This window comes from Bactrocera neohumeralis, chromosome 2 (assembly GCF_024586455.1).
Source record: "Bactrocera neohumeralis isolate Rockhampton chromosome 2, APGP_CSIRO_Bneo_wtdbg2-racon-allhic-juicebox.fasta_v2, whole genome shotgun sequence".
Classification (NCBI taxonomy): Eukaryota; Metazoa; Arthropoda; class Insecta; order Diptera; family Tephritidae; genus Bactrocera; species Bactrocera neohumeralis.
The window spans coordinates 14,999,232-15,025,897 of NC_065919.1; the positions used below are offsets into that span (position 1 = coordinate 14,999,232).

Below are 26,666 nucleotides of genomic sequence, written 5' to 3' on the forward strand. Positions count from 1 at the left end.
AAGTATGCATGTGTGTGTGGCGTGGAAATTCTGCTTCGGAAAGCAAATACAATGTTGCAAAACCCTTTAGATGGCACGACAAAGCCGCGAAGAAGAACAAGAGCAAAACAAATAAAAGCAAAAAATATTGTAGTTCTTTAGTGACTGCCTACTTATGCTCGCGCCATTGACATTTAAATGAGGAAAATCATCGGGAAATTTGAATGCAGCCAACCCACTTGGCAACTGCTCAAAGGGTGCCCCCGAACAAAAGGCATATTAGACATGCAAGAAGTGCAGAAAAAAATTATTAACAAAAAGTGTTCGCAAGAAGGGGTCCGTATTTTTTCTTGAGTACTTTCTTTCTTTTCGCTTTCACATGTGCGCTTACAAATTATCATAATTTGGCATTATGCTTATTGCTCGCGCTGCCGCCGTGACTCACGTTTGTTTGGGGAGTGGCCACAATGCAGCCAGTCAGGCAGGCGCCGTCGCGACGTTCAAGAAATGCTTCCAACTGTGCCCGCTCGCTACTCCACGGCGAAGGGGTGTGTGTGCATTGATTTATGTTATAGGTTTTCGTAGTTTCTTCTAAACTGCATTTTGCATCTCATTACTTGCGAAATCTTGACTGCAATCAATATCGGGGGAAATTTCATATTTATTGCAAACTGCTGTGCTGCCGCGGGGCTTGAAACGATAAAAAATAAATGTGTTACGGAATTTCGAAAACCACAAGTAATGATTTGCATACAATCTTATTAGAGGTTATGTTTGGTTATGAAATATTTGTTTTGAATGTTTTTAATTGCGAAGGGAGTGGTACAGTCTTCTGCAAGAGGGGGATATAGTACAAATGAAAAGGAGTTAACATTTGGATTTGTATTAGGTGCACAAAGATGGGATCTTTGGAACAACGGTCGGTAAATTCAGCCTCCACGAGGAAACATCCCCAAGTGGGTTGCGCTTGATCGACCTCGCCGGGGCCCGAAATACAGGGTTTGTCCGGAAAGTAATAGGACTGAGTCGATTTAAAATAATCTATTGAACCAATCGTTACGATTCTTTAAAAGCTTCTCAAATAGGCTCTTTTTGCGTCGATGCAGCGCTGCCAGCGCGATTTCTAAGCATTGAAGGCGTTTTGGAAGGCATTCTCCCGAATAGCCTTGAAAGCCTAGGTGCATGCTGCTTGAATCTCCTCTGTCGTCTCAAAATGCTTGCCTTTCATCGGCCTTTACAGGTAAGGAAACAAAAAAGTCCGGGGGCAACATCTGGGCTGCAGGGCGGCTGCGAAAGCATTGGGATGCCGGCCTTGGTTAGGTAGCTGTTCACACTAAAGGCGGTGTGAGCCGCGGTGTTGTCGTGGTGCAACTTCCAATCGGCTTCGATGTCTTGTCGGACCCGATTGACTTTTCGTTTGAATCTCTTGAGAACTTGCACGTAAAGCTTGGCGTTGACGGTTTGTCCACGAGGAACAAATTCATGGTGGAAAAAGGCCTTTGATGTCAAAAAACACATGTGCATCGTTTTAAATTGGAAAGCGAGACGCATTTCATACAACAAGTAAGGAAGCCCGCCAAAAAGTTCTGGTGTCACCGAACACACCACTTCTTGCATGATAAAGTGATACATCTGGATTTCATTATCCGTCATTTACATATTTTTCAAATACCGTTTTTGTAAAGTTTTATTCCGCTATCATCATTGGTTCCTAATATATATACTCGTATTCTGTATAATACTGAAGGCATCAGATGAAATTCAAAATAGCGTTATATTGGGAGAAGGCGTGGTTGTGAACCGATTTCACCCATATTTCGTACATGTCATCAGGGTGTTAAGAAAATATTATATACCGAATTTCATTGAAATCGGTCTGATCTCGGTCGGTTCCTGAGATATGGTTTTTGGTCCAGTTGGGCGAGGCCACGCCCATTTTCAATTTTTAAAAAAAGCCTGGGTGCAGGCTTCTGCAATTTCTTCCGTAAAATTTAGTGTTTCTGACGTTTTTTGTTAGTCGGTTAACGCAGTTTTAGTGATTTTACATACCTTTTACTTTTAAAAAAATTACGTCCAAACTACCTGGCTGCCTAATGCGATCCCTTGTGCCCAATTTCACTTTAATATCTTTATTTATGGCTTGTGATGACACTTTATAGTTTTCGTTTCCGCCATGTTTTAGGCGTGGCAGTCATTTGCAACTCATCTTCGAACTTTTATGGAGCCAAGGAATACGAAAAAACCAAGTTTCATCATGATATCTCAATTTTTCCACAAGTTACAGCTTGCACGGACGGACGGACAGACAGACATCCGGATTTCGACTCTGCTCGTCACCCTGATCACTTTGGTATATATAACCCTATATATGACTCTTTTAGTTTTAGGAATTACAAACAACCGTTATGTGAACAAAACTATAATACTCTCCTTAGCAACATTGTTGCGAGAGTATAAAAAGAGAGAGAAATGAAAGAAGAAACGATTGGCGAGCTGTTGTTGACTCTGCTATAACCGACATCGAAAAATGGCTGTATTCTTGAATAGTCTCAGAAGATGACGTTTTACTGAAATGGTGTTCGAACTTTGGCAGAAGAAAAAGTTGTGACTAACGATGGGCAAGACTTCAAATAAGTTATTTGTACCAATTTTCTTATACTAAAATTGCATTTTATGATTAAAAAAGCAAGAACTTACTTGCACACTTAAAAGTTCTGGATGCCGTTAAGAAAACAATATCTTCTCACTTGAAATTCTTTCTACCCATTTCCCTAACGTTGGTATCATATTTTACTTGATAGTACATTGTGGGACACGCTTTTAGGGTAAAGTTGCTGCTTATATTATGATGATTAAATTATTGAATGGATCACGGGAAATTGAAAATAGCAAAACTTGAGGTTGTACTGCGACTCAAGGTTTATTGTGGCCTCTTCTCTGTCACAATAAATCAGATAGGCCCAACACACTGATAAATTTAAGTATTCTGCTGGGTGCTATTGAGGCGATTTGATTCCTATTGGTATTCATTCATTCAAGGGCTTTGATGTCGTCTAGCATTAGGTGATCGGGAGTTTCGGACTCCATATGGCAGAACCGGCATTTTGCAAAGGAGGCTATACCCTTATAAAATAGGTGCTTCTTGAACTTGTAGTGCCCAGTGTAAAATGCAACACTTTGTCTCTAGGGAGAGGATTACACATTTAAACCTAATGAGGTTGTAACCCCCAATAGGAACTTTGCCTGGTGCATGCTTATGAATTTTACCTATACTTTTTCCAGCCTCTCTGCGGAGCACTCTACCTGAGGACCAACCGCAATGCAGGGTTCCTTTCTTATCATTCTAGTAGCAACTGCAGAGCGGACAAGCTCGACAGCCAGTTCATTCCCGGCTATACCTTTGTGACCTGGTACCCAGATGAGGAGTACTTGGTTGCGAACTGATAGACTATTCAGCCGTTCTTTTCACTTCTGCAACAATTTAATCTCGTAAGCTGAGATCGCTTGAAAATCCACTTGACTATCGCTGAGTATGGCGATACTTTCTTTGCGATGGAGGTTTATCTCTACACATTGATGTATAGCCAAGAATTCTGCTTAGAAAATAATCGGTGAAAGTCTTATAGGTATTCAAAGCATGATTCCTGCGACACCTACACCAATGACTTCAGACGTTTTCGAGCCGCCAGGGTAACACTTAACAGTGCTATCTCAATCTTCCTCTTCGACGGGAATCTAGAATTTTGTTCTTGAAACCTATCGAACTTGACTCGTAATGATTCAATTTGCAAGCTTTGAAAGATGTCATTCAAATAGCTGGAACTTAATTTGGCCAAAAAAGCTCGTAGGCAGAGATTCATATGTTTTTTTATGGAAGTGTATTTTCATGTAGAAGATACCGCTATGGACACAAATTTTCTGAAATTTTCTACAATAACCTTAAGCTCAGCACGTATTACTTTCTCCCAGAGACCACTCCTTAATTACCCCAATTTAGAAGGTGGAAGACATGGCTTACAGAACAATTTCTAAGAATTTTGACATTTTGAACTCATTACAACAACACTCCCTGATAGTTTTGACATCACTGAAGTGGCGAAATGATCAAAACAAAAGTTAATTGAGGCAAGATTAATGATACACTTTCTTAATGAAAGTTCTCTTAATTATTGTTGTTGTAAAATCTAGTAACTATATATTTCAACAACAACTAATGAGGGGGCATAAATCATAAATTAGCGTGCATAAATGCATAAGTAGACAAAAAGTAGTGATTTTAATGCAAACCAGCCGAACCGGTTGGAGCAATGTGAGAAGAGAAGAGAAGCGCAGCACAAGGAGGGCGTCCTTATATGTATGTAGCTGGCTTTGTGACATGCTTAAGAAGAGTGCCTTTCATTTTACAATTAGGATGAGGCGAAAAACTTGTCCACTCCTAAAGAAAAAAATTTAGATACGGCTTTCATTTACAACAACACAATAGTCGCGCAGAAACTATTCATGAACTAAGCTCACCTATACACATGTGTAGGTTTGTAAGACATCGGTCAGCTGAGGTGCAAGTATGGTGAAGTGAAGGACAAGAGATTTATTTGCACGTGTTCAAATTAGCAGAACCAGTTTTCAAAGGACTTTTCGTGATAAATTTGAGGGAAATCGCGTTTACATGCCAGCACCGTGGCTATTGTCTAAACTGCGAGAAAAGCCATGAGGCAGAGCACACTCGAAGCACAGGGGTGAATTACATAATTTCGTATGGAAGGCCAAACGCTTAGGGACTTGCAGTAAATGTAAGGATAAAGCAATTGTAATTTGAATTGAAAATGAATATAAAAAGCATAAAGAAAATTCCTATACAAAAAACACATGGTACATTTTCTTGGCTTAAGCTCTTCAAGGACAATGATCGTAATTTGGAAGCTTGTGCTGCATTGTTGGGCCGTACTGTACTCTCTACACTCGGATTGCGCGAATCAATTGTCGTAAATACTATAAATTCTTGGAGTGGATCGTCGCAAGCGCATAGCTATACACGCTTGGTATTGTTGTTAGTGTTTGCCGAGTTTCTCTTATTTATTTCTTATATCTTTGTAAATTTTACATTAAAGCAGGGTGTAAAGCAATTAAAACCACCACCAAGGGATAGGTAAAGTTCTTGGCTTCCACCAACACCTCTACAACTACAATGCAAGTCGTACGAAGGAATTCGTATTCTAATTACATATGAAAATGGGGTGGCACAAAAGTACTCGTATTATTTTTTTTTATAGAAAAGCGAGGTCCAAACGGAAATCTGGATGGGTCTGATCGATCTGAAATTTTGCACGCGCTTGTTTTTCTTTAAGAAGCTGCTAATTTTTCGGAACCGCCGATATTGGACCACTATAGCATATATCTGCCATACAAACTGAACGATCGGAATCAAGTGCTTGTATGGAAAACTTTTTTATTTGACAAGATATCTTCATGAAATTTGGCATACGGCAATAATGCGATCTCCGAAGAAATTGTTCAGAACGGATCACTATAGAATACAGCTGAGATACTGTTGAATTTGAATAGAATGGGATGAGACTGAACATGTTAAATAGATATTGTTAAACTGCAGGGCACATCTTAGCGAAGTCCCTTTGTTTATATAATTTTGGCTGGTATTATAATAGTTATTGTTGTTGTAGGGATTACCTAGTCCCCGTTTGGGTGGATTGTCTAGGAAATCAACTATGGGTAAGCCCAAGAAGTTACTCTCGGCAGTCAGGTGGACTGAAATGATTCTACAATTGGTCTACTACTGAGGGGCAGCACCTATCGGTGGTATACTGACGGCTCGAAGACCCAGGAGGGCATTGAAGCGGGCATTGCGGGACCGCATACCAAGCTTTCCATACCCATTGGATGTTCTCCGAGCATTTTACCAGCAGAAGTCTTTGGTATAAGTCAGTGTGGAGAACTTAACCTCCAACTCAACTATCGCAATCTGTTTATCTCTATACAAGCGGCGCCAAAAGTGATCTCAGCCTATGAGATTAAATCGATATTGGTGGAATAATGTATAGGAAGGCTTAACCGCCTATCAGTTACAACCGTTTACACCTAATCCGGTTGGGTCCCACACCATAAAGAAGCTGCACCGAACAGAAAAGAGAGCGGGTAGATATTGGCAGCAAGCAATAAGTATGCGTCATGCTGCTAATGGGAGGTTACAATCCAGCAAGGTTCAAGGATACGATAAACCTCTATCGAGACAAATTCCGTTTCCTTGTCGCACTCTTCACTGGGCGCTGCAGGCCCAAGAAACACCTATCCAATATGGACATGGATTGTTGTGCAAAACTACCGGTTTTGCGGCAAGGAACCGGAAACTTGAGAACACCCGATTCTAGATTTCACAGCAATTTGTAAACGCAGGCTCAAGACCCTTGTACCCATTTGTGTGGATGGGGATCAAAAAACCTCAATAGCGCCGAGCAGGTTCCTGCAATTCATCAGAGTGATGTGCTTTAGGAAATACATGTGATGGAGGAGATAGGAATAGGGAGAAGAGGTCGTTGGAGACATGCGGAGACACATTGCACGTTGAGCATATATTTGGTATATCGGGGTCGCTACTGGATAAGTTAGAATTTAACCTGCTACAGTATACCGAACGAAGTTTGCGCAAGGGTCACTCTAAATTCTCGGGTCAATTCGAGCTCATCGCTTACAATGAAAAATGGTTTGACTCGAAATACGCCATGCAGTGAGAGAGGTGTTGATGACTGTGAATGGCGGTCAGTGCGTATCGCAAGTAAGCTGCATACGAAGTTTGGTCGGTGCACTAGTCAATGTTGTCGACGTAATCAAGGACCATTCCCACAACAGTCGGGTCTAATAAACCGAAACGGACCCGAATTTTTATCCGGCCAAGGACTGTCGACTCGGCAGATTTCTGCCACTATAACAACAATAACAGCAACGTAATCAAGCAAAGACCTCTAATGTTCCCCGTAGCCGGCTTCGCTTCATGCAGGGCTGTTAGGGACAAGAAACTGTTTGGAGAGGAATTCGTTATGTGCCTTGATCGAAAATATGTTAGCCTCGCTGTGCAAATGTTCAACCGGTGTCATCAATAGGCATCCTGTAGTCGTCCGGAGTGCAATATTTTCATACGTCCGAAGCTTCATCGTCCGCGTTTCACTAGTTCCACTATCGGTCGCCGTCATCTAACGGCAAAAGAAACGGGCTACGTCGACAAGGTCAGGCCTTGGAAAAAATGGTGTTAGATGATTACATTTATACAAGTGAGCAATCGGGGTGGTGACGGAGACTTTTAAAAACTGGACCAACCTAGATAGTGGATGTAATGAGAATTGAAATTATTGCCAAAATTACCAAAGGTGTTGAGATATATACATATTTATGTTTCCACGACACGACAGTCGAGTCTTAGTAACCAGAACGGACTCGAATTTTTATCCGACAAAGATTTGTCAACTCCTCGACATTACGTTAGGAATGTTCTCTGCAACAGCAACAACAACAATATATATTTCTGTGTGATGTTTATTCTCACAAGTCGAATTAATATAGGGTGATCGTAAAAAAGCAGCGAATTCTTTTCAAACTTTTGTTTTTGGATTACCGGCATCACTTTGTATGAATTCGAATGCACACCATAACTCTTACCATTGTGGAGAAGCATGCTCTAATTAAAATAATAAACTACAAAAGACAAATACACACCCTAATAATATATATGTATGTATATATTGTAAGTACAGATGTTTACGATTGTTGCGGGAAAATCTTAATATATTTGCACTCCTGCTGTTTAAGCGCTTTTCTAGCAACAATGCATCGCCTCCTCTTGCACCTCCTCCTACCATCATTCATAATTATTAATACGCATCGTGAAAAGCTGAGGCGAAATTTTGGCAAATACTTGACGTACATACTTATGTACATACGAACGTACTTAGCACTACATATGTATGTACAAAAACAAGCCCCCTGCGGTTCGCTTTCTGCTAGGAATCTATATTACATAAAATCAATAGTTTAAATTTCAAAATACTTGCGTAGAGTTTATAGACATACATACATATATACATGTGGAAAACAAGCAAACTCACTTATAACTGGCGCCCAGTTACAGTATCAGTAAGTTCAGACATTCCAACAGTCTACAAAAATTCTTAGACTAGTTTTGACTTTGGGGTACACCGTATGATGTCAAAGAACTTTTAGAGGTGAAATACCGAATTTATGCACAAGCATTTGACGCTGATGTAATACTTAAAATACCAAGCAACAATTGTTGTCATAATGTAACTGTGACGTCAACTGCTCTGTGAGGGCAGCAACAACAAACGTTTACATACAAAAATAAATAACAAAACTACTTTAAAAGCACAACAGCCTGTAGTACTACTATAGTTGATTGAGCAGATGTTGCCTCAGTGTTGGAGCTGTATGTGTGGGCCTGATAAACATTAGAATTTGTACAAATATTGTAAATTTTTTTTTTTTTGCTCACTACTTATGTTACAGTCACATAAATGTATTTCGGATGTGACGAGTTGAAGGAACGAATTCATGGTCAGAATGTGAAGAGTGTGAAACAATTAATAAAAAAAACACTGCCAAGGGTGGGAGAAGGTAAAGGGCAACGGTCGCCCTCGCTAATAGCAAGAAGCTCACGCATACATATGTATATGTATAAGTATACCAAAAAAAAAACAATTTATAAGACAGTAGTAGATTTATGAGAGAATAAAATAAATTAAACAAACTAAATCATATATGTACATATGTGCATATATGTATGTGATATATAAATGTATATAAAACATTTAGCAAGTCAGCAGTTGTTAACTAATATAAAATTGAAATGAGTGAGATACATAGACGCGCACATCAACGAACTTTAACAACAAAGTCAAGTTGAAGTCAAGTTCATGGCAAACAGAGGATTTGAAGTCACAAAAGCTAAACATGCACACATAATACTTACCATATTTAAAGGCAATCATCTCAAGCATTATAAACGTATAGAAGATTAAAGCACGGATGGTTAAATAAATGATTAAAAACATCAAAAAATCCATCAAAATTTAGAATTCCTTTAGGATGAGAACAATATAAACTCAAAACTTAATAGACATTAGTTTTAATGCAAGCACTATCTTACCAAAATATTATAAAATGCCTCAATTGGATATTAAATCATCATTAGAGGCGAACAAAATATGAACTTATTTAAAGCTTTTTGGTTGCATTCTGAAATTTGTGTAAAGTTGGTTGGCCATTATCTAATAAGAAGGTTCCGTTTTTTGTATCTACATACATATATGCTTCCAAGTATGTATCCAAACAACATAGTGTAATAATCAAGTGGAAATATGTACATATATTTAGCTACCTGGAGCAAACAACCACTTTCATCAAGTCCCTCAAATTGTCAACAAACATACCATCACTTCCAGAATTGTTCAAAACAAAGCGTGTAAATGTACATACATATATAAATTTCGTTGCTGCCTTATTCCACTTACCAATTGTACAAAGTAATGATTTTAATGAAATGTTTTAAACGATTTCGATATCTCAAGCACAAATGTTTATAGAAATTAAAGCACTATATTTCACGACTATATTTGCAGATATAAAACAAATGGCACGGAATCACAATAAGAACCAACTGTTGTTGTTTTATTGTTTAGCACGTCCATTTTGAACGCTGCTTTATCTCGCTGTTTATTTTGGTTCTTCGGCTTTCAGCGCCAATTCGGAATTATCGATAACAACTACTATCGAACAATGCAGCTGGTAGAGTTGCATGCAATTGTTTTAACTAAATGAAAAATTAAATAAAAATAATAATGAGAAAATATGCCAAAACAAACATTTCTTAAAAAATCTTTAAAGGAAATAGAGGATACAACGGAAGTAGATGTATTTGCGCAATAAAATCCATTAAATAATTAATTTTCAAATATTTTATTTTTATTTTTTTGCACTTAAGAAATATACATATGTAAGTTTAAAACAGCAAAATGAAATTTCCATTTTACTGAATCTGGGACCTTGATTCCACAATTATATTGCCTCGCAAACGTCACACTAAAATTTAAGAAACATTAATTTTTGTAAAATAATAAAATTTCACGATTTACGATATGCTCACCTTCACATATCCTCCACACTGTACAGATATGCTTCCACCTGGAGCGCACGTTTCTCATTTTGGACATCAAACCACTTCTTTTCAAAACCATTTGACCTGTCAACGCCATCCCATCTATAACCGGGACGTATACCGAAACGATTTTCTGGATAGGAACCTTCGTATTTGGGTATTTCGGCCAAAGATCCCTCCTCCTTTTGACGCTCCTTTTTCTTCTTTCGCATATACTCCAACATTGGATCTTCAGCGCGCTCTTGGTCGCGTAGAAAATTATCCAAATCTTTGTCGTTTTCATAGCGCGCCAAGGGTTTACTACCTTCGTAGTTCTCAGCTTCAGTCCGTTGTCGATGCTCTTCAACTTGCTTCAAACCTTTGCCCCAACGATCATATTTCTCTTTTTTCTTGCGCTCATGTTCTTCTTTTCGTTTCCGCACCTCAGGATCTTCTGCTTCAGCGTCACGTGCACGTTGACCTTTTCGTCCCGTGCTACGCACCCGCACCTCAGCATCCCGTCCAGACACTTCTTTAGACATTTCATTGTACATGCGTTCCTCTCTACGGCGACGTTCTTCCGTTTCATGTGTTAGTGCTTTTGCATCTTGCAGACCAGCTTTCTTACCATCGAGTGTTTTAGTTGCTTTTGGTTTATGTGTAGGTGGTGGAGATTCGCTGTCTCTTTGTTCCATCTTAGACCACCGACTATGTTTTTGTGGCGGCGACGATGAGCGCTCTTTTTTCACAGCAGCTTGACGTGCTCTTGATGGTGATTGTTTTGGTGAAACTTTCTCACGTTTTATGGGAACTGGTGAAAAGCTTTTTTGGCGCTTACCATCGTAACGCCTTGGAGGCGATTGATCACTTGAATTTCTTCCATTTCTCCTTGTTGGTGAAATACTTCGCTTTCTACTTTTTTGTAAATCCTTTCGCCTTGGTGGGGACTGATCAGACGATGAATTCCGCTTATTACGACGTTGTGGACTCAGATCAACGCTGCTACTTCTACTTTTTCGACTTTTAGTGAGCTTTTGGCTTTCTTTTCTAGGCGGACTTTGGTCAGAACTAGAAGATCTATCCACATGCTTTCGATTAGATCGATTTATTTCTCTATAAGGTGAACCATTCTTTCCTTTGGACGAGAATTTTTGTGGTGATCGACTTCTTGTTGAAATCGGACGGGAATGGTTTCTCTTATGGCTTTGGTTTGAATGTTGACGTCCATTATATGCTTCTTTAATTCGATTATATCTTTTCGGCGGACTTTTATCAGGAGTACCTTTACGTCTTCTCAGAGGACTACAATCAGGAGTGTACTTACATCTTCTTGGAGGACTTTTATCAGGAGTTCCTTTACGTCTTCTTGAAGGACTTTTATCAGGAGTTCCTTTACGTCGTCTTTGAGGACTTTGATCATCATTTTGATTGCTCCTTCTAGGTGGACTATTGTCGGGTGTGCGTTGATTTCTACTTCTGTGCGTATGTTTCGATATGTCTTCAATTTTTCTTGGTGGGCTTTGATTAGATGAATATCTTCCGCCTTTAGCTATTCGACGATGTGGTGAATGCCGATTTTGTCTAAATTCACTTTCTTCCGGCGATGTATTATTTCTTCTATGCTTACGCGACGTCTTATCACTATCTTTCCGCCTTGGTGGTGAGTTGTCCGGTGTACTTTGATGCAAGTCTATATGTTTATCACGACGTGGCGGTGAAAATTCGTCCTTTATTTTACGTTTTATTTGTTTAGGACCCCACAAATCCTCTTTTGGCTTACTATTAGCATTGCTTGCATTTTCCTCAATAGGTTCATCCTTCACAACAATGCTGCGCCATTTGGGTGCATTTGCAGCACTGCTAACTTCTTCTATATATTCACCAACAATTTGTGGCGCATCTTCACCGCCTAGAATAAGTTCCTCATCGAATTCCTCCTGCGTTTGATTATAAGCGACATCGTCATCAATGATTTTCACTTTAGCGGCGCCAAACTCTTTCTTATGCTTCTTGTCCTTCTTTTTCTTTTTCACTTTATCGCCGGATAAATATTTCTTTAAATATTCTTTTTGGTCAATCTTGGTAGCCGCATGTGAAGACATATTTTGTTGTATATAAGAATAATAATTTATTTTATTAATAAATAAAAAGTTTTGAAGCAACAAACAGCTGCTTGGCTGATTTTTATCCGCTTGATAGCTATTCACAATAGACGCGCACATGTGAATGCTTTTAGCTGTTTTACTACCAGCGACCTCTGCTGTTAATATAAGCGTATTATGGTTTGAAACTTTGATAATTTATTTGACAAACGATTTTTAAAAATCCGAATTTTACGTATATTTGGGTTTGATTTGTTGAGAAAACCGTTTCTGATTGTTTTTAACACACGATTTTTTTGTATGCTGTGCTTATTGTTTAATTAAAATCGTTTTATCTTAATTAATATTACTAAGACCGGATAACTTCATAGCACTGTTCGATTATCGGTTTTCAGCACATCAGCCGGTAGTTAAACGTCAAAGCGAAAATATTAAAAAATGCCGTGATTGCAAGGAAATTGTCTAATTTGAATGATTTGAATTATGTGCAAATTTTTCTTTAAAGAATTATAGAGTTTAAAATGAATTAACTCTGTATCCAAGAAGTATGTGTTCGTGTTAAGTGAAATGGTGTAATTTCATTTTGTTTAACGAATGCGGATATTAATTTCAAAACAATTATGCCTAGAGATATTGGTACGTACATTTGATTTTAACTAACCTCAAAATTCTATTAGTAAAGTATTTAACTTTTTTAATTGAGTGGCAGTTATTGATATATAGGTTATGATATTAAATTACCTATTGCTAATTCTACCTTCAGCGCCAAGAAGCTGCAAAATTGTTGCGCTTATGAGTTTACTTTCTTATGTTCTCATTTGCGACCGGCGCTCATAGAGTGAATAGCTCATTAGAAACTATTGCATCAATTAGCGACAAATCAATTTATGTAAATTTAAATTGTCTATTTTTTGTTTGTTGTAATTCACAATGTTCTGTTAGTAATATTGTTCTTACGTTTGCCTTTCTTGTAATTTATTTGTTATGGAAAAATATACATATTCATACATATGCACTTAAGAAGGTGCATATATACGTTTGCACATATATATATGTACATACATATGTATGTATTTATTTAGTTTGGAATGTGGGCGCGCATTCATTTACATAATACAGAAACTAGCTGCCCATGCAAATTAGAAAATTGTATATGGAAGAAATTTAAAAGGAAGGCCTCATAACAATAGGTGGATGCAGTGCTCCTATTTTGTTAAGAATTGTTATATAATTTTAAAAGCATGCACTTGCATCTGCATGTACAAACGTGTGATAAATTGTATTGTTTCTTTTTTAATATTTGAAAACAAGAAAAATCAAAGCTATAATTCTCTCCACAAATACAAAATAAAAAAGTTTTCCATTCAAGGACTGGATTTTTGTCGCTCAATTTATACCGCAGCTACAGTAGTGGTCTGTACAATTTTTTCGCAGATTGCATCGTTGCATTGGACAATAATCCATGTCTAATTTTGTGAAGACACAGCAAATAAAAAAATTTTACATACAATAACTGGATTTTGATGATGATTCCACATCGCAATTCCAACAAATGAGCAACTTCTGGGGTATAAAAGGCCGTGTGCCACATTTTAGTTTGATATCTCAAAAACTAAGTGCCCAGTTCGCCCTTACTCGATTTACTTAAACTACTGTTGCCTCTTGGACGTCATATTATTGGTTGTGCAATCCTTACAAGAGCATATTAGTATCTGTGCACATATGCGTTATGTCTTAAGCATATTGTATTTCATTTGGAATTGTTCGAAATATAGCTGAAATGCCAAACACGTGGCCCACGAAAAAAGAATTTCATCTTTACATACATACATACATACTTATGTACAAACAAAGTGCACCCAATTGCCTCGAAATATTTGAAAGGCGCCAACATCTTAGTTTTTGTTTTAAAAGCAATTGAGACAAAGGCGATAAAAATTTGAAAACAATCAGCATCCTAAAGTAAAGTAAAATATATATAATATGTATTTTTATGTATGTAGTTATTTATGTGCGTAAATAGACGCTATATTTAAATAGCAAGTGTTTGGTCTCGGTGCTTATTTGTTTTCATATCTGCGCTTTTATAGCCCACAGCAGCAGTTTCGCCAGTGTTATTGTGTACATAAAAGCGTCCAAAAATAAATGTTTGACGAAATGTGCAAAGGATTATACCTAAATGCCTTGACAAGTGTAGCTACATATTTGAGTGCGCGCCAGCCAATATCTTTGTTGAATTATTTAAACCACTCAAGTGACCACATTAAATGTCTTTCGATTATCTTCCATCTTTACAAGCGACAATTCGACCTAACCGATACATTTCATATGGAATGTAAATTAATATATAAATATTTACTGAGCTGCAGTTGTGGGGAAAATAAAAGCAGCATCTCCTATATTATAAGTATAAAAGGTTTTAGAAAGAAGAAAAATAACTTTATTTTGAAAATAAGTTAGGTTATGTGGGTAGTTAAACGCCAGATTTGGAAAATATTGCTCTCTAGTGATACAAAATGAAGCTCAAAACAACTTGTTAAGATTTTTGAAAAATTTTAGAAACTTTTATTTATGATAATAGGCTTCAGGACATGCCACATTTTCAAACAAATTAATATAATTTTTTAATATATGTTAAGTTAAAGTAATATGGCCGTTAGTTGTACAAAATAAAGCTAGAAAAAATTTTTAAAACAATTTTGTAATATTTTAAAATGTTTAATCATAATAAGAGGCTCCAGGAAATGTCACATGTGTGTAAATGTGAAATAAATATTCGATAAAAAGTTAGGTTATGTTAGGTTAATGCAATATGGTTAGCAATACAAAATGAATCTGTCAAGAATTTTGAAAATTTTTCAAAACAGTTATTTTTAAGTAAAATATAATGACGTTTATATCATATACATTTGTTTAACACATCACTGTAGCCAAGTACTTTTATAGCAATACTTTCGTTTTTATACTTATTGTCCGGCAATGCTGTATTTTGACCGCAGATGTGCATAAACCGTTAGTCGCGTAAGTAAAAGTGACAATACCGAAAAATTATTGGAATTTGGCAAAGAGAGGGTTGAACTTTAGCTTTGATACATGCACATTAATATATCCGTAGACGTGTATCTATTAAATAAATGCCATTACAACTACCCGTCTGTCACACTCCTCCAAAACTGCGAATGCTATGCAACCCCATTGTGTCCAACACAATACTTCCTCATGATAATCAGCTGCACAAAAGAACTAAATTGTTTAAGGAACTTTTTTTTTGCCTTCACTTGATTTTGTCATCGATAAGAACCGAAGTGTCAAACACACACATATATGTATATGCATATAGCGGACCATGTCTGGTGTAACGCAGCATCGCATCCGACACGTTCATTACTTCATTACTGTTCGCGTCATTATCGCTGCTCAATTACATACATATAGAGCTAAAGTCAAGCATAAAAGTATACGTACTCTTATTTTTTGAGATTAACTTTTAACCGATTTTTTCAAGAATTGTTTTATGCCACTAACTCTTCATTTTAAATCTTCCTAACCTTAAAGTGTGACTGTGTGCAGAATTCTTTTTTAGCTATATCTTCAGTCTTACGTACTTTTCGTTCCACTTTCTCCTTATATTCCTAGTACTTTAGGGCGTTCTTCGTTTGAGGTTTGAATCTGTGATATCCCTTTAGTAGTCAAGCAGCCTTACTTTCCCTCATTTCCTAAAAGTATTGCCAAATCCAGTAAATCCAACGTAAAATCAAGGTCATTTGTCTTTCCAATTCAAAAAAAGTCGGGAAGGAACTTTCACAAAGCTCATAAAAGCTGTATGAATCATATGACACTGGATTCGAGTTCAGTTTTGTTTCCAAAGCAGCGCTAAAATCTCGAAACCACTCGTTGGGATCACACTACTGTAGCATATGGCCGATCAAAATCATAAAGTGTTTTTTTAGACATATTGTATGTGTGTGAACCCAAAAAGAGATGACCACCAATTCCGATTTGTACTTAAACACTTTGTGAAGCGATGAAGCGCACTTTTTTTTTCATTGGGTACGTTAAAAAACCACTGATATCATTTGGTGTGATGGCAAACTACAAATCATTGTTGAGACGCTATTACATCTCAACTGTATGGTGTGCTCTATAGAGAGAGGAAATTATTGGTCCGTATTTTTTCAAATGAAGTCGCCCATAATGTTATAGTCAATGGGAAATTCCCACAACAGCCGATTCAACGCACCGGAATTGACCCGGATTTTATCCGGCCAAGCGCTGTTATTTCCGTTTAGATCGGTAAGTCTCGAGAGTCATTGGAGACCACTAAACCATAATTAATGACATTTTCGTGCCTCAATTGGAGGATTTTAATGTGGGCGACCTTTGGTTCCAATAAGACGGCCCAACATGTCATTCAGCCATCAAAAGATTATTAAAAAAACTTCAGCTGAGCGCATTATCTCACGTCTTGGGTCTGTGATATAGTTGGAGGCTATCGTCCAATTAAACACCGCTAAACTACTTTTTGGTGGGGTTATCTAAAGTCGCTTGTCTCGCGAAATTGCCTTCTCGACTGGAATTTATTCGAGCCAGCCAAGGCGGTCACTTGCTTGAAATAGTTTTTAAAATATAAATTCTTGGATATACATAGTATTTAATTATATGCATTTAGTTTATTTTTTGAAAACCACTTGTCTTCGGTGCAGCTAAAGTTAACGTTTTTGTTTTTATTTTTTTTTATTTTTTTCAATTTTCTATTTTTCGTTTTTTTTTAATTTTTATTATTTTTTAAATATTTTTTTTTTAATATATTTTTTTAAATTTCTTTAGATATTTTATATATTTTTTTTAACTTTTTATTTTATTATTGTTTTTATTTATTTTTATCGATGCAGCCAAAGTTAACGTTTTTTTATTGCTTTTGTTTTCTGTTTTAATTGTTCTTTTATTCTTGATTTTTATTTTCTTTTTTTCCATATTTTTTATTTTTTAATTTTTTTATTATTATTTTTTTTTTTTTTTTATATTTGGGGTTTAATTTTTTTAAATATTTTTTTTTAATTTTTTTAAATTTATTTTTTTAATTTTTTTAAATATTTGTTTTTTAATTTTTTAAAATATTTTTTTTTTTTAATTTTACATTTACATACATACTGTATATTTTATTTTATTATTATTTTTATCGTAAGTTAACGTTTTTATTATTATTCTTTTTTTTAATCTTTCTTTTATTTTTAATTTCCTTTTTTACAATTTTTTATTTTTATTTTTCGTTTTTTGTTTTTTTTTAATATTATTTGAATATTTGCTTTTTAATTTTTTTATTTTCTTAACTTTTTCTTTTTTTTTCTTTTCTTTTTTTTATTATTGTTTTTACTATTATTTATTATTATTATTATTATTTTTTGTTATTGTTTAATTTTTAGGTTTTTTTTCTTTTATAATTTTTTTCTCATATAAATATCTGAGTTTTTTTTATAAGCCAAACGCATTTGCCACAATCCTACAACGCCATAATATCAAGTGTGCCGCCACTTTCGACCCGCACTGTCTTGCAAAATGGGTGTCATAGGGATCGGAGAGCCTGTGCGAGATAATCGCATAGGCAAATAGAAAAGCAATCAGCAAAAATAACAAAACACAAGCGCGTTTCATCAGCCATTGTATGACCAATAATACATGGGTATGTGTGTGTGTGCTATTATAAAAATGCGTATTCACAGAACAAACAAACACCGAACATTTTGGCGGCGGAGGAGCGACCCATCGCTGCCTTCGCATAAGTCCATTGTGCTAACTAAATTAAAATTTAACTATATTTGAGCATTTCTTTCTAACTGACAATTACACAAACACACACGCGCGCGACTTCCTTTATGTACACTGCAAATCGTTGTGCGTATGTGTGTGTGTTTATGGGTTGTGACATAGCATAAAAGCGTACAATCGAAGAAAAAATCACGTTCGCATAAATAACCAACATAAACGCATTGATTGCTTGACGTGGGACAACAATTTTATAGTAAAATTCAAGCTCACCAACTCAAGCGCATTTATGTGTGTGTGTATGCGTGTATATGCATTGTGTGTTGACAGGCCGCTGTGTCGTCGGTAGACAGCATCAAACCCATCAATATGTGGAGAATGGTTCGTGTGTGAAAAAAATAACTCACAGATTTATCCCCCCTACAGTTTGTTGTTGCTATTGTTGTGGGCAATCAATATTATGTATTTGTTGTTATTACTTGAATTTAAATTATTTTGTTTCGTGCAACCATTTGTTGATATGGTGATGATTTAAAGCCGAGCGGTGATAGTTGCTGCCGATACTCACACTCGCGCTCACATATACATACATACATATGTACATACAAACAAACAGTGAAGTATACATGCCGACAACGGCATATTGTGTTGCACTGTGCTTTGCGGTGTCCATTACACAGTACAAGTTCGGCCCAGTAGTAGGCCAAAAATAAGCGCAACAACAGCAACAACAAACATGCATCCGAGTATATGAAGCAAACCAACAGAGCAATTCAAATCAAAATTATAAAGTGGTTGTTGTTGTGTTGAGTGGCAAAAGGGCGCATAGTCGACGAACCGGACAATTGATATGTGTCAAAGGCGAATAGTGTTGCCACCCCCAATGCGGCCATGGGCACAAACATATACACAGCATTTTACTTTATTTTTTTTTTTAATTTTTCCTGTGTAGCGGCATTTGCGGGGTGAGAGGAAATCTGAGTGATTTTATCTCACATGCATACATTCATACACACATCCATACACTCATACATACTTATGTATGTACATGTATTTACCGTTTATTGCTTTATTTGCCGTGCCGGTACTTGAAATTGAGATCTTAAGTGCTGAAATTAAGATTAAGTGGAACAACAACAAATATATTAATACACACACACACACACACACTGTGCTGTTAAAGTAACCTAATCAAATCGTAAGCCGATTCTGCGAAACGCGAATTAATGAAGGCGCACACATACAGAGACATGCGCACAATAATTATATCTCTCTGTGTATGTGTTTGTTGGAATAGTGAAATTAATGCAACAATTGAGGTTATAATTTGGCGCACAATGTGTGTATAGTGTTTTGGTGAACCCTATTGTGGGACATAATTATATTCATATTCATGTCGCAAGCCAAAACCATTTTTGGGTTGTCAAAAGTTTGGTTATGTCGAATGGAAACTACAAAATAATTAAAAATTTTCTTAAAGCTGGGGTTTATGTTTAATGCTAGTGAGTCAATTATGGGACTTATGCTGAGTTTTCGAAATACTTAAATTCGAAAATTGGCCTTTGCTATGAGCAAAAAAATTATGGAACATAATTTTTAATTTTTGTATTCTCTAAATCTATGTTGTTCCAAATCACTTTTGCCAAAGTTTTTTCCAATTCTCGCACCATTTGTTAAAGAAATTCTCGGAAAAACCCTCAATTTACGTAATGATTCACTTATTGTCTTATTGACTGAAAACGGTTTCCGTGGAGCGTTAGTTAAGGTTTGCTGAATAGCCAGAAGTCAGACGGAGCTAAATCAGGCGAGTACGAATCGAATAATCGAAGAAAACTGTCAACATAATCTTGATTTTTGAACTGCTTCGGCCGATTGATCGTCTGTTTCCGGGTCGTAAGCAGAGATCCAAGACTCATCGCCAGGCAATCGGAAAACATTGTTTCACAGACGTTAACACAATGCTGTTTTTCGAAAAAATTTAGTGATTTTGGAACCAATAGGGCTTTCACTTTGGTTTTCACTGATTCTTCTGATATTCCAACGATGCCAGTAAGATCTCTGTCTGTTAATTGTTGATAATCAAGCATTTCCTTTATTTTATTGACGTGTTGATCATCAGTTGATGTTGCTGGCCGTCCCGGACATTGTTCGTCGTCAACGGAGGTTCATTGTAAAACCACCGAAACTAATATTCCCTTATTCTATGTCCTCTTTGAACCATCCCGGATTCTGTGAAGTTCGTAAATAAAAAAGTTTTATCAGTGCAACATCCGAAACATCGTCAAGAAAGCCTCCTTTAATAGTTGCTAATATTTGTCTGCAAAAAGCTTAGCATTCGCATTTTATAGTCTCCTCTTGTTTTACCTGCTAATAGTTTTAACAAATTCTATTAGTCGTTATATAGTGTTACCAGTCTGCTGGCTAATTATAATTAGAAGACAGTAACCTCTTAGCACTCCTATTAGATTCTTATGACATTCCTCTTGAACTTAATTGTCGGCATATGCGGTCCATATTCCATTCATGCCACGTTTACCTGCTTGTTTGACAAGTCGGAGATTGATTCCACCGAGACGTAGCTATATTTAAAGATGTTTGTCCATTAAATATCTATAAGGAACCAATATCACAAAAATTCCCTCTTTTCCGGAGTCTATTCTACGGTAGTGCCTGCTCTGGCTGGTTCAACTGTTCCATAGTTGCTAGGAATATCACTATGTCTGGTTACCCTTGTAGGTTCATAGTGAAATATGATGTTGGATCCACTAAGGGATAGACACATTATTTCACTATCTTTAACGAGATCCTAAGAGACTTTTGTGATTTGTCATTTGATTTGGATCTGTATTTATTAATATATTCCTTGTAGTGAGTGCATTCCTTGGCTTTCTTTAATTGCTGTGATCTCCGCTTGGTACACTTTGCTGTGGTCTGGCGGACGGAAGGTGATTCAGGTATCTAATTTTGCTGAAAAAACAAAACCTCCCATTCGATTATCTACTTTGGCCCTAACCCCATAAACGTTTATCCCTGCGTCTCTGTCCACCTCGCCCCTTTCCACTCTCCTCTCGAAGTGAAGGCAATATGTTCAATAAAGGTTTCCGACATGAGGTTTCCTGCTGTCGAAAGATTTACTTTACCTTTATCTCTTTGCAGAAAAGTCTTGTAGCGTTCAGACTGCAGGTGGGGGGAAAGGCTCCACAAGGACTGATTACCAACCATATCATCAAAAGTTGCTTATAAAGGGTGATCCATTTCGAGGTTCTCTACTTTTTTAAAGAAAGAACATGGAAACTTCAAATTTAATGGGGAATGTTTATTAATATTTTAGACTTTACATATCCCTTCAAGCAAAAGTCTAAAGGTGTAATATCACACGGTCTTGTCCGGCCCAAAACGTGAAATTATCTGCTCATCGAAGTGTCCTTCACTAAATCCATTGATTGATGAGATGTTTGCAAAGTGGCGCCGTTTTGTTGAAACCAAATGTCGCCGAGATCACGAGCTTCAATTTCAGGCATCAAATAATCGGTTATCATGGCGCGATAACTGTCACCATTGACGGTAACGTTCTCACCGGCATCATTTTTGACGAAATATAGACCGATGACTCCACCGACACACAAACCACACCAAAGCGTTGTTTTTTTCTAAAGGAAATGGTAGCTCTTTAATCTCTTCAGGTTGCTCTTCGTCTAAAATGCGGCAATTTTGCTTGTTTGCATACTCATTGAGCCAGAAATGGACCTCATCGCTGAACAAAGTGCTCAAGATGTTTATAGACATCAAATGCGTTTTTGGTATGAAAACGTTTCTCTAAAAACTGCACAGCTGTTTATTTTCTTTTTTCCATATTTTTTATTTTTAGTTGTTTATTATCATATTTTTTGTTTTTGAATATTTTGTTTTAAATTAAAAAATATTTTTTTAATATTTTTTCAATATTTTTTAACTTTTTCTTTTAAAGCTTCGGTGCAGGCAACGTTCACCTGTTTATTTTTAATGGTTTTGTATTTTTTATGTTTTATTTTCGTTTTTTCCACATTTTATTTCTCGTGTTTTTTAATTTTTTTTTGTTATATTATATATTTTTTTTAAATACTTGTTTTTCAATTTTTTAAAATATTTTTTTATTTAATTTTACATTTACATATACATACATATTTATATGTGCATATATTTTATTTTATTATTATTTTTATCGTAAGTTAACGTTTTTATTATTATTATTTTTTTTCTTTTATTTTTAATTTCCTTTTTTAAAATTTTTTATTTTTATTTTTCGTTTTTTGAATTTTTTTCTTCAATATTTTTTTGATTTGTTTTTTATTTTTTAACTTTTTTTATTAATGTTTTTATTATTATTTTTTATTATTATTTTTATTGTTATTATTTTTTTAATTTTAAAATTTTTTTCTTCTATAATTTTTTTCTTATATAAAATATCTGAGTTTTTTCATAAGCCAAACGCATTGATAAGTCAATACAGGCGTTTGCCAAACAAAGTTCTCAAGATGTTTACAGACTTCAAATTCGTTTTTAGTATAAAAACGTTTCTCTAAAAACTGCACAGCTGTTCGGAGCCAACACAGTACTTGCAAATGCCTCTCTACACGGGACAATATTAATAACTGGAACACAGATCGTAGATAACTGGCGTAAAGATTTCAGTATTTTCTTAATTGTTTTCTTTTATTTTTCTTTCCTTTTCCAATTTCGCGCTAAATGTTCCTACTGCCTTTCCGGCATGATTTATGTACCTCAAAACATCAATACATACATACATACATACATACATATGTATGTATGGACATGCAAATGTTTGCCGTTACCAACCGCACGGATTACCTAAACAGCGTTTCGAATTAGCACGCTCATTCTCTACGGAGTCATTTTTAGTCAAAACAACATTTTTTTCGCATTAATTTTCTCCACTTTTTCATGACATCGTCTTTTGTTGATTATTAAAATCATATCAGAATTTACGAAAATCCATCGCCAAAAACCACCCTTCCCGACAATTGTTGTACTAAACAAATATACAAATATATGAGCAAACATACAGACAGAACAATCGCATGCATATTTGTTGTATATGCGTGTGTGTGTGTGTGTGATGCGCATATGATTGAGTAACGTGTCGAATTTTGACCTTTTTAGCGTTTGTCTGGGGCGCACAGCGTATTCGCAATGCAACATACTACATAATTAACCGCATAATAAATTCTTTTCGTTCCGATGTGTGACGAATCAACCCTTTACCGGCTGCAATCTGCGCATCAACACACACACACACGCGCACGGAGGCTTGTGTTTGTGTGCGTCCTTGCCAAGAGCAAATATTAAACGTGCGAATGCAAAAACAAGCAACAGTGGAACTCAAAACATCTTGTAGACCAATAAATTCACGCTCGCCTTCTCCATATGTGTGTGTGTGTGTGTGTGTGTACACGTGTATTTATGTATTGGTACATGTGTATTAATATTTTTTAGAGCGTGTAATCATTTCTTCCTCATCTCATTTCGAGTTTCAGGTATTTTTATGTTTTCTTTGCATTTCGCTCCTTCGGGGTTGTTGTTGTCTTATTGTAATATGCAGCTTATCCGCCGTTAGAAGGACTCAATATGTTAAGGACATTATTATGGTTATTTTTCTTTATTTTTTCCCCCGCGGTGTAGCGTACGTGTGTGTGTGTGTGTTGAGGTGCGCACGAATTTCAATTAATATTTTCTTTTATTTCTTTTATTTTAGAGCGACGTTCGTTCATCTTTGCTATGAAATTGAAAACCTCGATCATTCACTTTCACTTGAGGAAATTGCGAACATTGTTGTTACTTTATATACCCTAAACAGGGGTTATTAAGTTAGTCACGGCGTTTGTAATACCCAAAAGGAAACGTTAGAGGCGCTATGAAATCTATACATACATACGTTGATGATGATAGACGGGAGCAAGTCTCTTGGTTTTTGAGATATCGATTTGAAATTTTGCACACATTCTTTGCTATCCAAGAAGCTGCTCATTTATTTAAATCGTCGATATAGGATCACTAGAGTAAAAAGCTGTCTCAAAATCCTTGTATGGAAAGCTTTCTTATTAGTCTAGATATCTTCACGAAGTTTGGAATGTATTAGTGCCCTATGTAACGGTATAATCACCGAACAAATTGTGCAGATCGAACCAAAGATTGCTGATAATTTCTTGATAATCCCCCAGTTTGCTTCACTCTCTAACATGACGCTGATTAAATTGTCCGCGTTTATTGGGCCAAACGGGTCTTCTACGGCAGTGCGTTCTCGTTGCCAACGCACACATTCAAAGTGTGTTCAGCGTCGTCTTCTGTCGCGTCGTTGTATAGGCATGACGGCTCTTCGATTTTTTCCATTCTGTGGAGGTACTTTTTGAAATATCCTTGATCGGATAAGAGCTGGGTTGTGTAAAAATCGACTTCTCCGAAGGTTATTAGCCTGGCCGTCCATCTGCCGCGACTTTCATTCCGCCATCTTTGTTGCAAAGTTTGTTATTGTATCTTTTCTTATTTGTTGTATTGCGTTCTTGTTATTGCCGTATGATTTCTTTAGCTCCTACAGCTTTTTCCTTTCATATGCTAGAAGGTCAATTGGGGCATTACTGCTTATAACTAATATTGCATCGCCTGATACTGTTCGGTAGGCTATGTTGGCCATTAATCGGCTCAGTTGAGAGGTAATCTTCGCTACCTTTCCTGCGGCGTGCTGGATTTTTACCTAGAAGGTTAGTCTGGGGTCCAGTCTTACGCCTAGGTAGTTTACTGCTTTTTGTGTCCTAAGAGTATCCGAAGTGGTTTGCATGCTTATCTCGAGGGGTATGTGCTGGTTTGTTAGCAGTAGTAACTCGGTTTTTTTCGTAGCGAGCTGGAGGTTGCGTGAATCAAGTCATGTTTGCGCTTTTTCTGTGTATCTTGCTGTAATGACTGCTGCAATATCGTCCGCGTTGCCAATTAAGTATGATTCATTTGGCATTTCTAGATTTAATATAGCGTCGTAGATGATGGTCCACAGGTCTGGGCCTGGAATGGATCCTTCCTGATGTATCCGCTATTTGTCGTGATCCCTCCCGAGTTTCGTACAGCAGTTTCATGTTGTCTGCACATCAGCTCTGAGGTAGTCGGGGATCTTAAAGCTTTTTTCTAGAACGTCGTTCATATCCACCTATCTCGCGCTGTTGAAGGAGTTTCGTACATCTAAAGTCGCCAGCCATACTATTCTCTTGTATTTATGACATCTACGCTGTGCGGCTTGTACGTTTTCAATGACGCATTTTATAGCTCCTATAGTTGATCTGCCACGAAGCCATGTTGTCTAGGGGACAAGTCTGGATTTAAGTAGTCTTTCATATAGCTTCCCCGCTGTGTCAAGTATGCTGATGGTAAGTTGGGATCTCCTTTTCCCTTACTGATTATCACCAGCCGTTGCTTTTTCCAGGGTTAAGGGAATATTCCGGCTTTGAGGCAGGCGTTGTACATATTCAATAGTACTGCCGTTCGGTCTGCACCGATTTTTTTCAGGACCTCTGCTGGGTTTCCGTCTCGGCCGGGTGATTTGTTGGCCTTCAGCTTGCCAGTGGCTAGCTGCTGCTCTTCGAGGGAAAACTGGGGGATTTGCGGATCTTAGGGACTAGCCCTCTTTTCGTATATAGGAAAGCGTGCGTTTACGATCTGATCCATTTTGGCAGCGGTTAAGTCAGTTTTTTCATTATTATTTTATACCCAAGTCCCCAGAGGTTTTTGTTAATATTCTCTCGTGGTCCCTCCCATTTTTCTTTTTTGCTATCATCCGTGGCATGCTTTAACTCCTTTTTTGGTGCTTTGTATTGGTCGGGTTCTTGGGACGCGGCTCCTCTGCGCATGTATCTCGTGTATGATCTGCGAAGGCGGAGGCCTGTGCGTCTGAGTGGGCGATATTTTCAGTCCACCAGTAAACTGCTGTTTTATGTTTGCTGTGGGACGCCTTGGCCATTGATTTTTGATAGGCTCTTGTTATATTAAGCATTATTAGACAAGATATCTTTATGTAACGGTATAATCTCCGAAGCAAATTGTTGAGATTGAACTACTAAATCATATAGCTGTCATACAAACTGATCAATCAAAAGCCGGTACTTGTAAAGAAACTTTTTTATTTGTGTAGGGTATTATATAGCTTGGGGCAGGTAAAGTTAAAAGTTTTTTTTTGTTTTTTTTCTATTTTTTTTTCCAAATTAAGCGTCGTCAACAGATGATTCTAATTTCCTTTATTATTTCCTTTGCACTTTGTGCGCTCTGCCGTAACCCGCAAGAAGGGGCGACAAATGTAATAACAAATATATTATTTTGTTCAATATTTTTCACAGCGGGACGCTTAATGGCAATTATTATTTTTTTATTGTTTTTGATTGTATAATGTGTGGGGCATTGCGACTAGAAATGCAAATGTCAAACCCTATTTTGGCTTGGCTGAAAGTTGATTACTCTTACCACGGGTTGTTGGTTAACAGTGAACGGACGTATTATTCAATTGTCTTCTAACAGCCCTTAACTGTAGACGTGTGAGGGAGAAGCGAAATAATTAAGTGTATTCAAATTTATTGAAGTTTATACTTTTACCGAAAAGTTTTGTTAGAAGAAGTCCATTATCTCAGCAGATG

The 26,666-nt window shown here is 36.7% G+C and overlaps 2 protein-coding genes across 2 annotated transcripts in view; both read right to left on the reverse strand.

Annotated features, from left to right (window-relative positions):
- Positions 1 to 9,631, reverse strand: part of LOC126767324 (protein CREBRF homolog) — an 84,416-nt gene extending 74,785 nt beyond the window's left edge. The window contains exon 1 of the mRNA XM_050484870.1: positions 9,513 to 9,631. The gene's annotated coding sequence lies outside the window, so the exon portion shown is untranslated. The remainder of the gene's footprint in view (positions 1 to 9,512) is intronic.
- A 310-nt stretch (positions 9,632 to 9,941) lies between these two features.
- On the reverse strand, positions 9,942 to 12,326 carry LOC126767411 (BUD13 homolog). Its single transcript, XM_050484938.1, has 2 exons — positions 10,145 to 12,326; positions 9,942 to 10,080 (listed from the first exon to the last, which is right to left on the reverse strand). The coding sequence occupies exon 1, from the start codon at positions 12,235 to 12,237 to the stop codon at positions 10,147 to 10,149; it is 2,091 nt and encodes a 696-aa protein (XP_050340895.1). The 5' UTR covers positions 12,238 to 12,326; the 3' UTR covers positions 9,942 to 10,080; positions 10,145 to 10,146.
- Between the last annotated feature and the right edge of the window lie 14,340 nt (positions 12,327 to 26,666).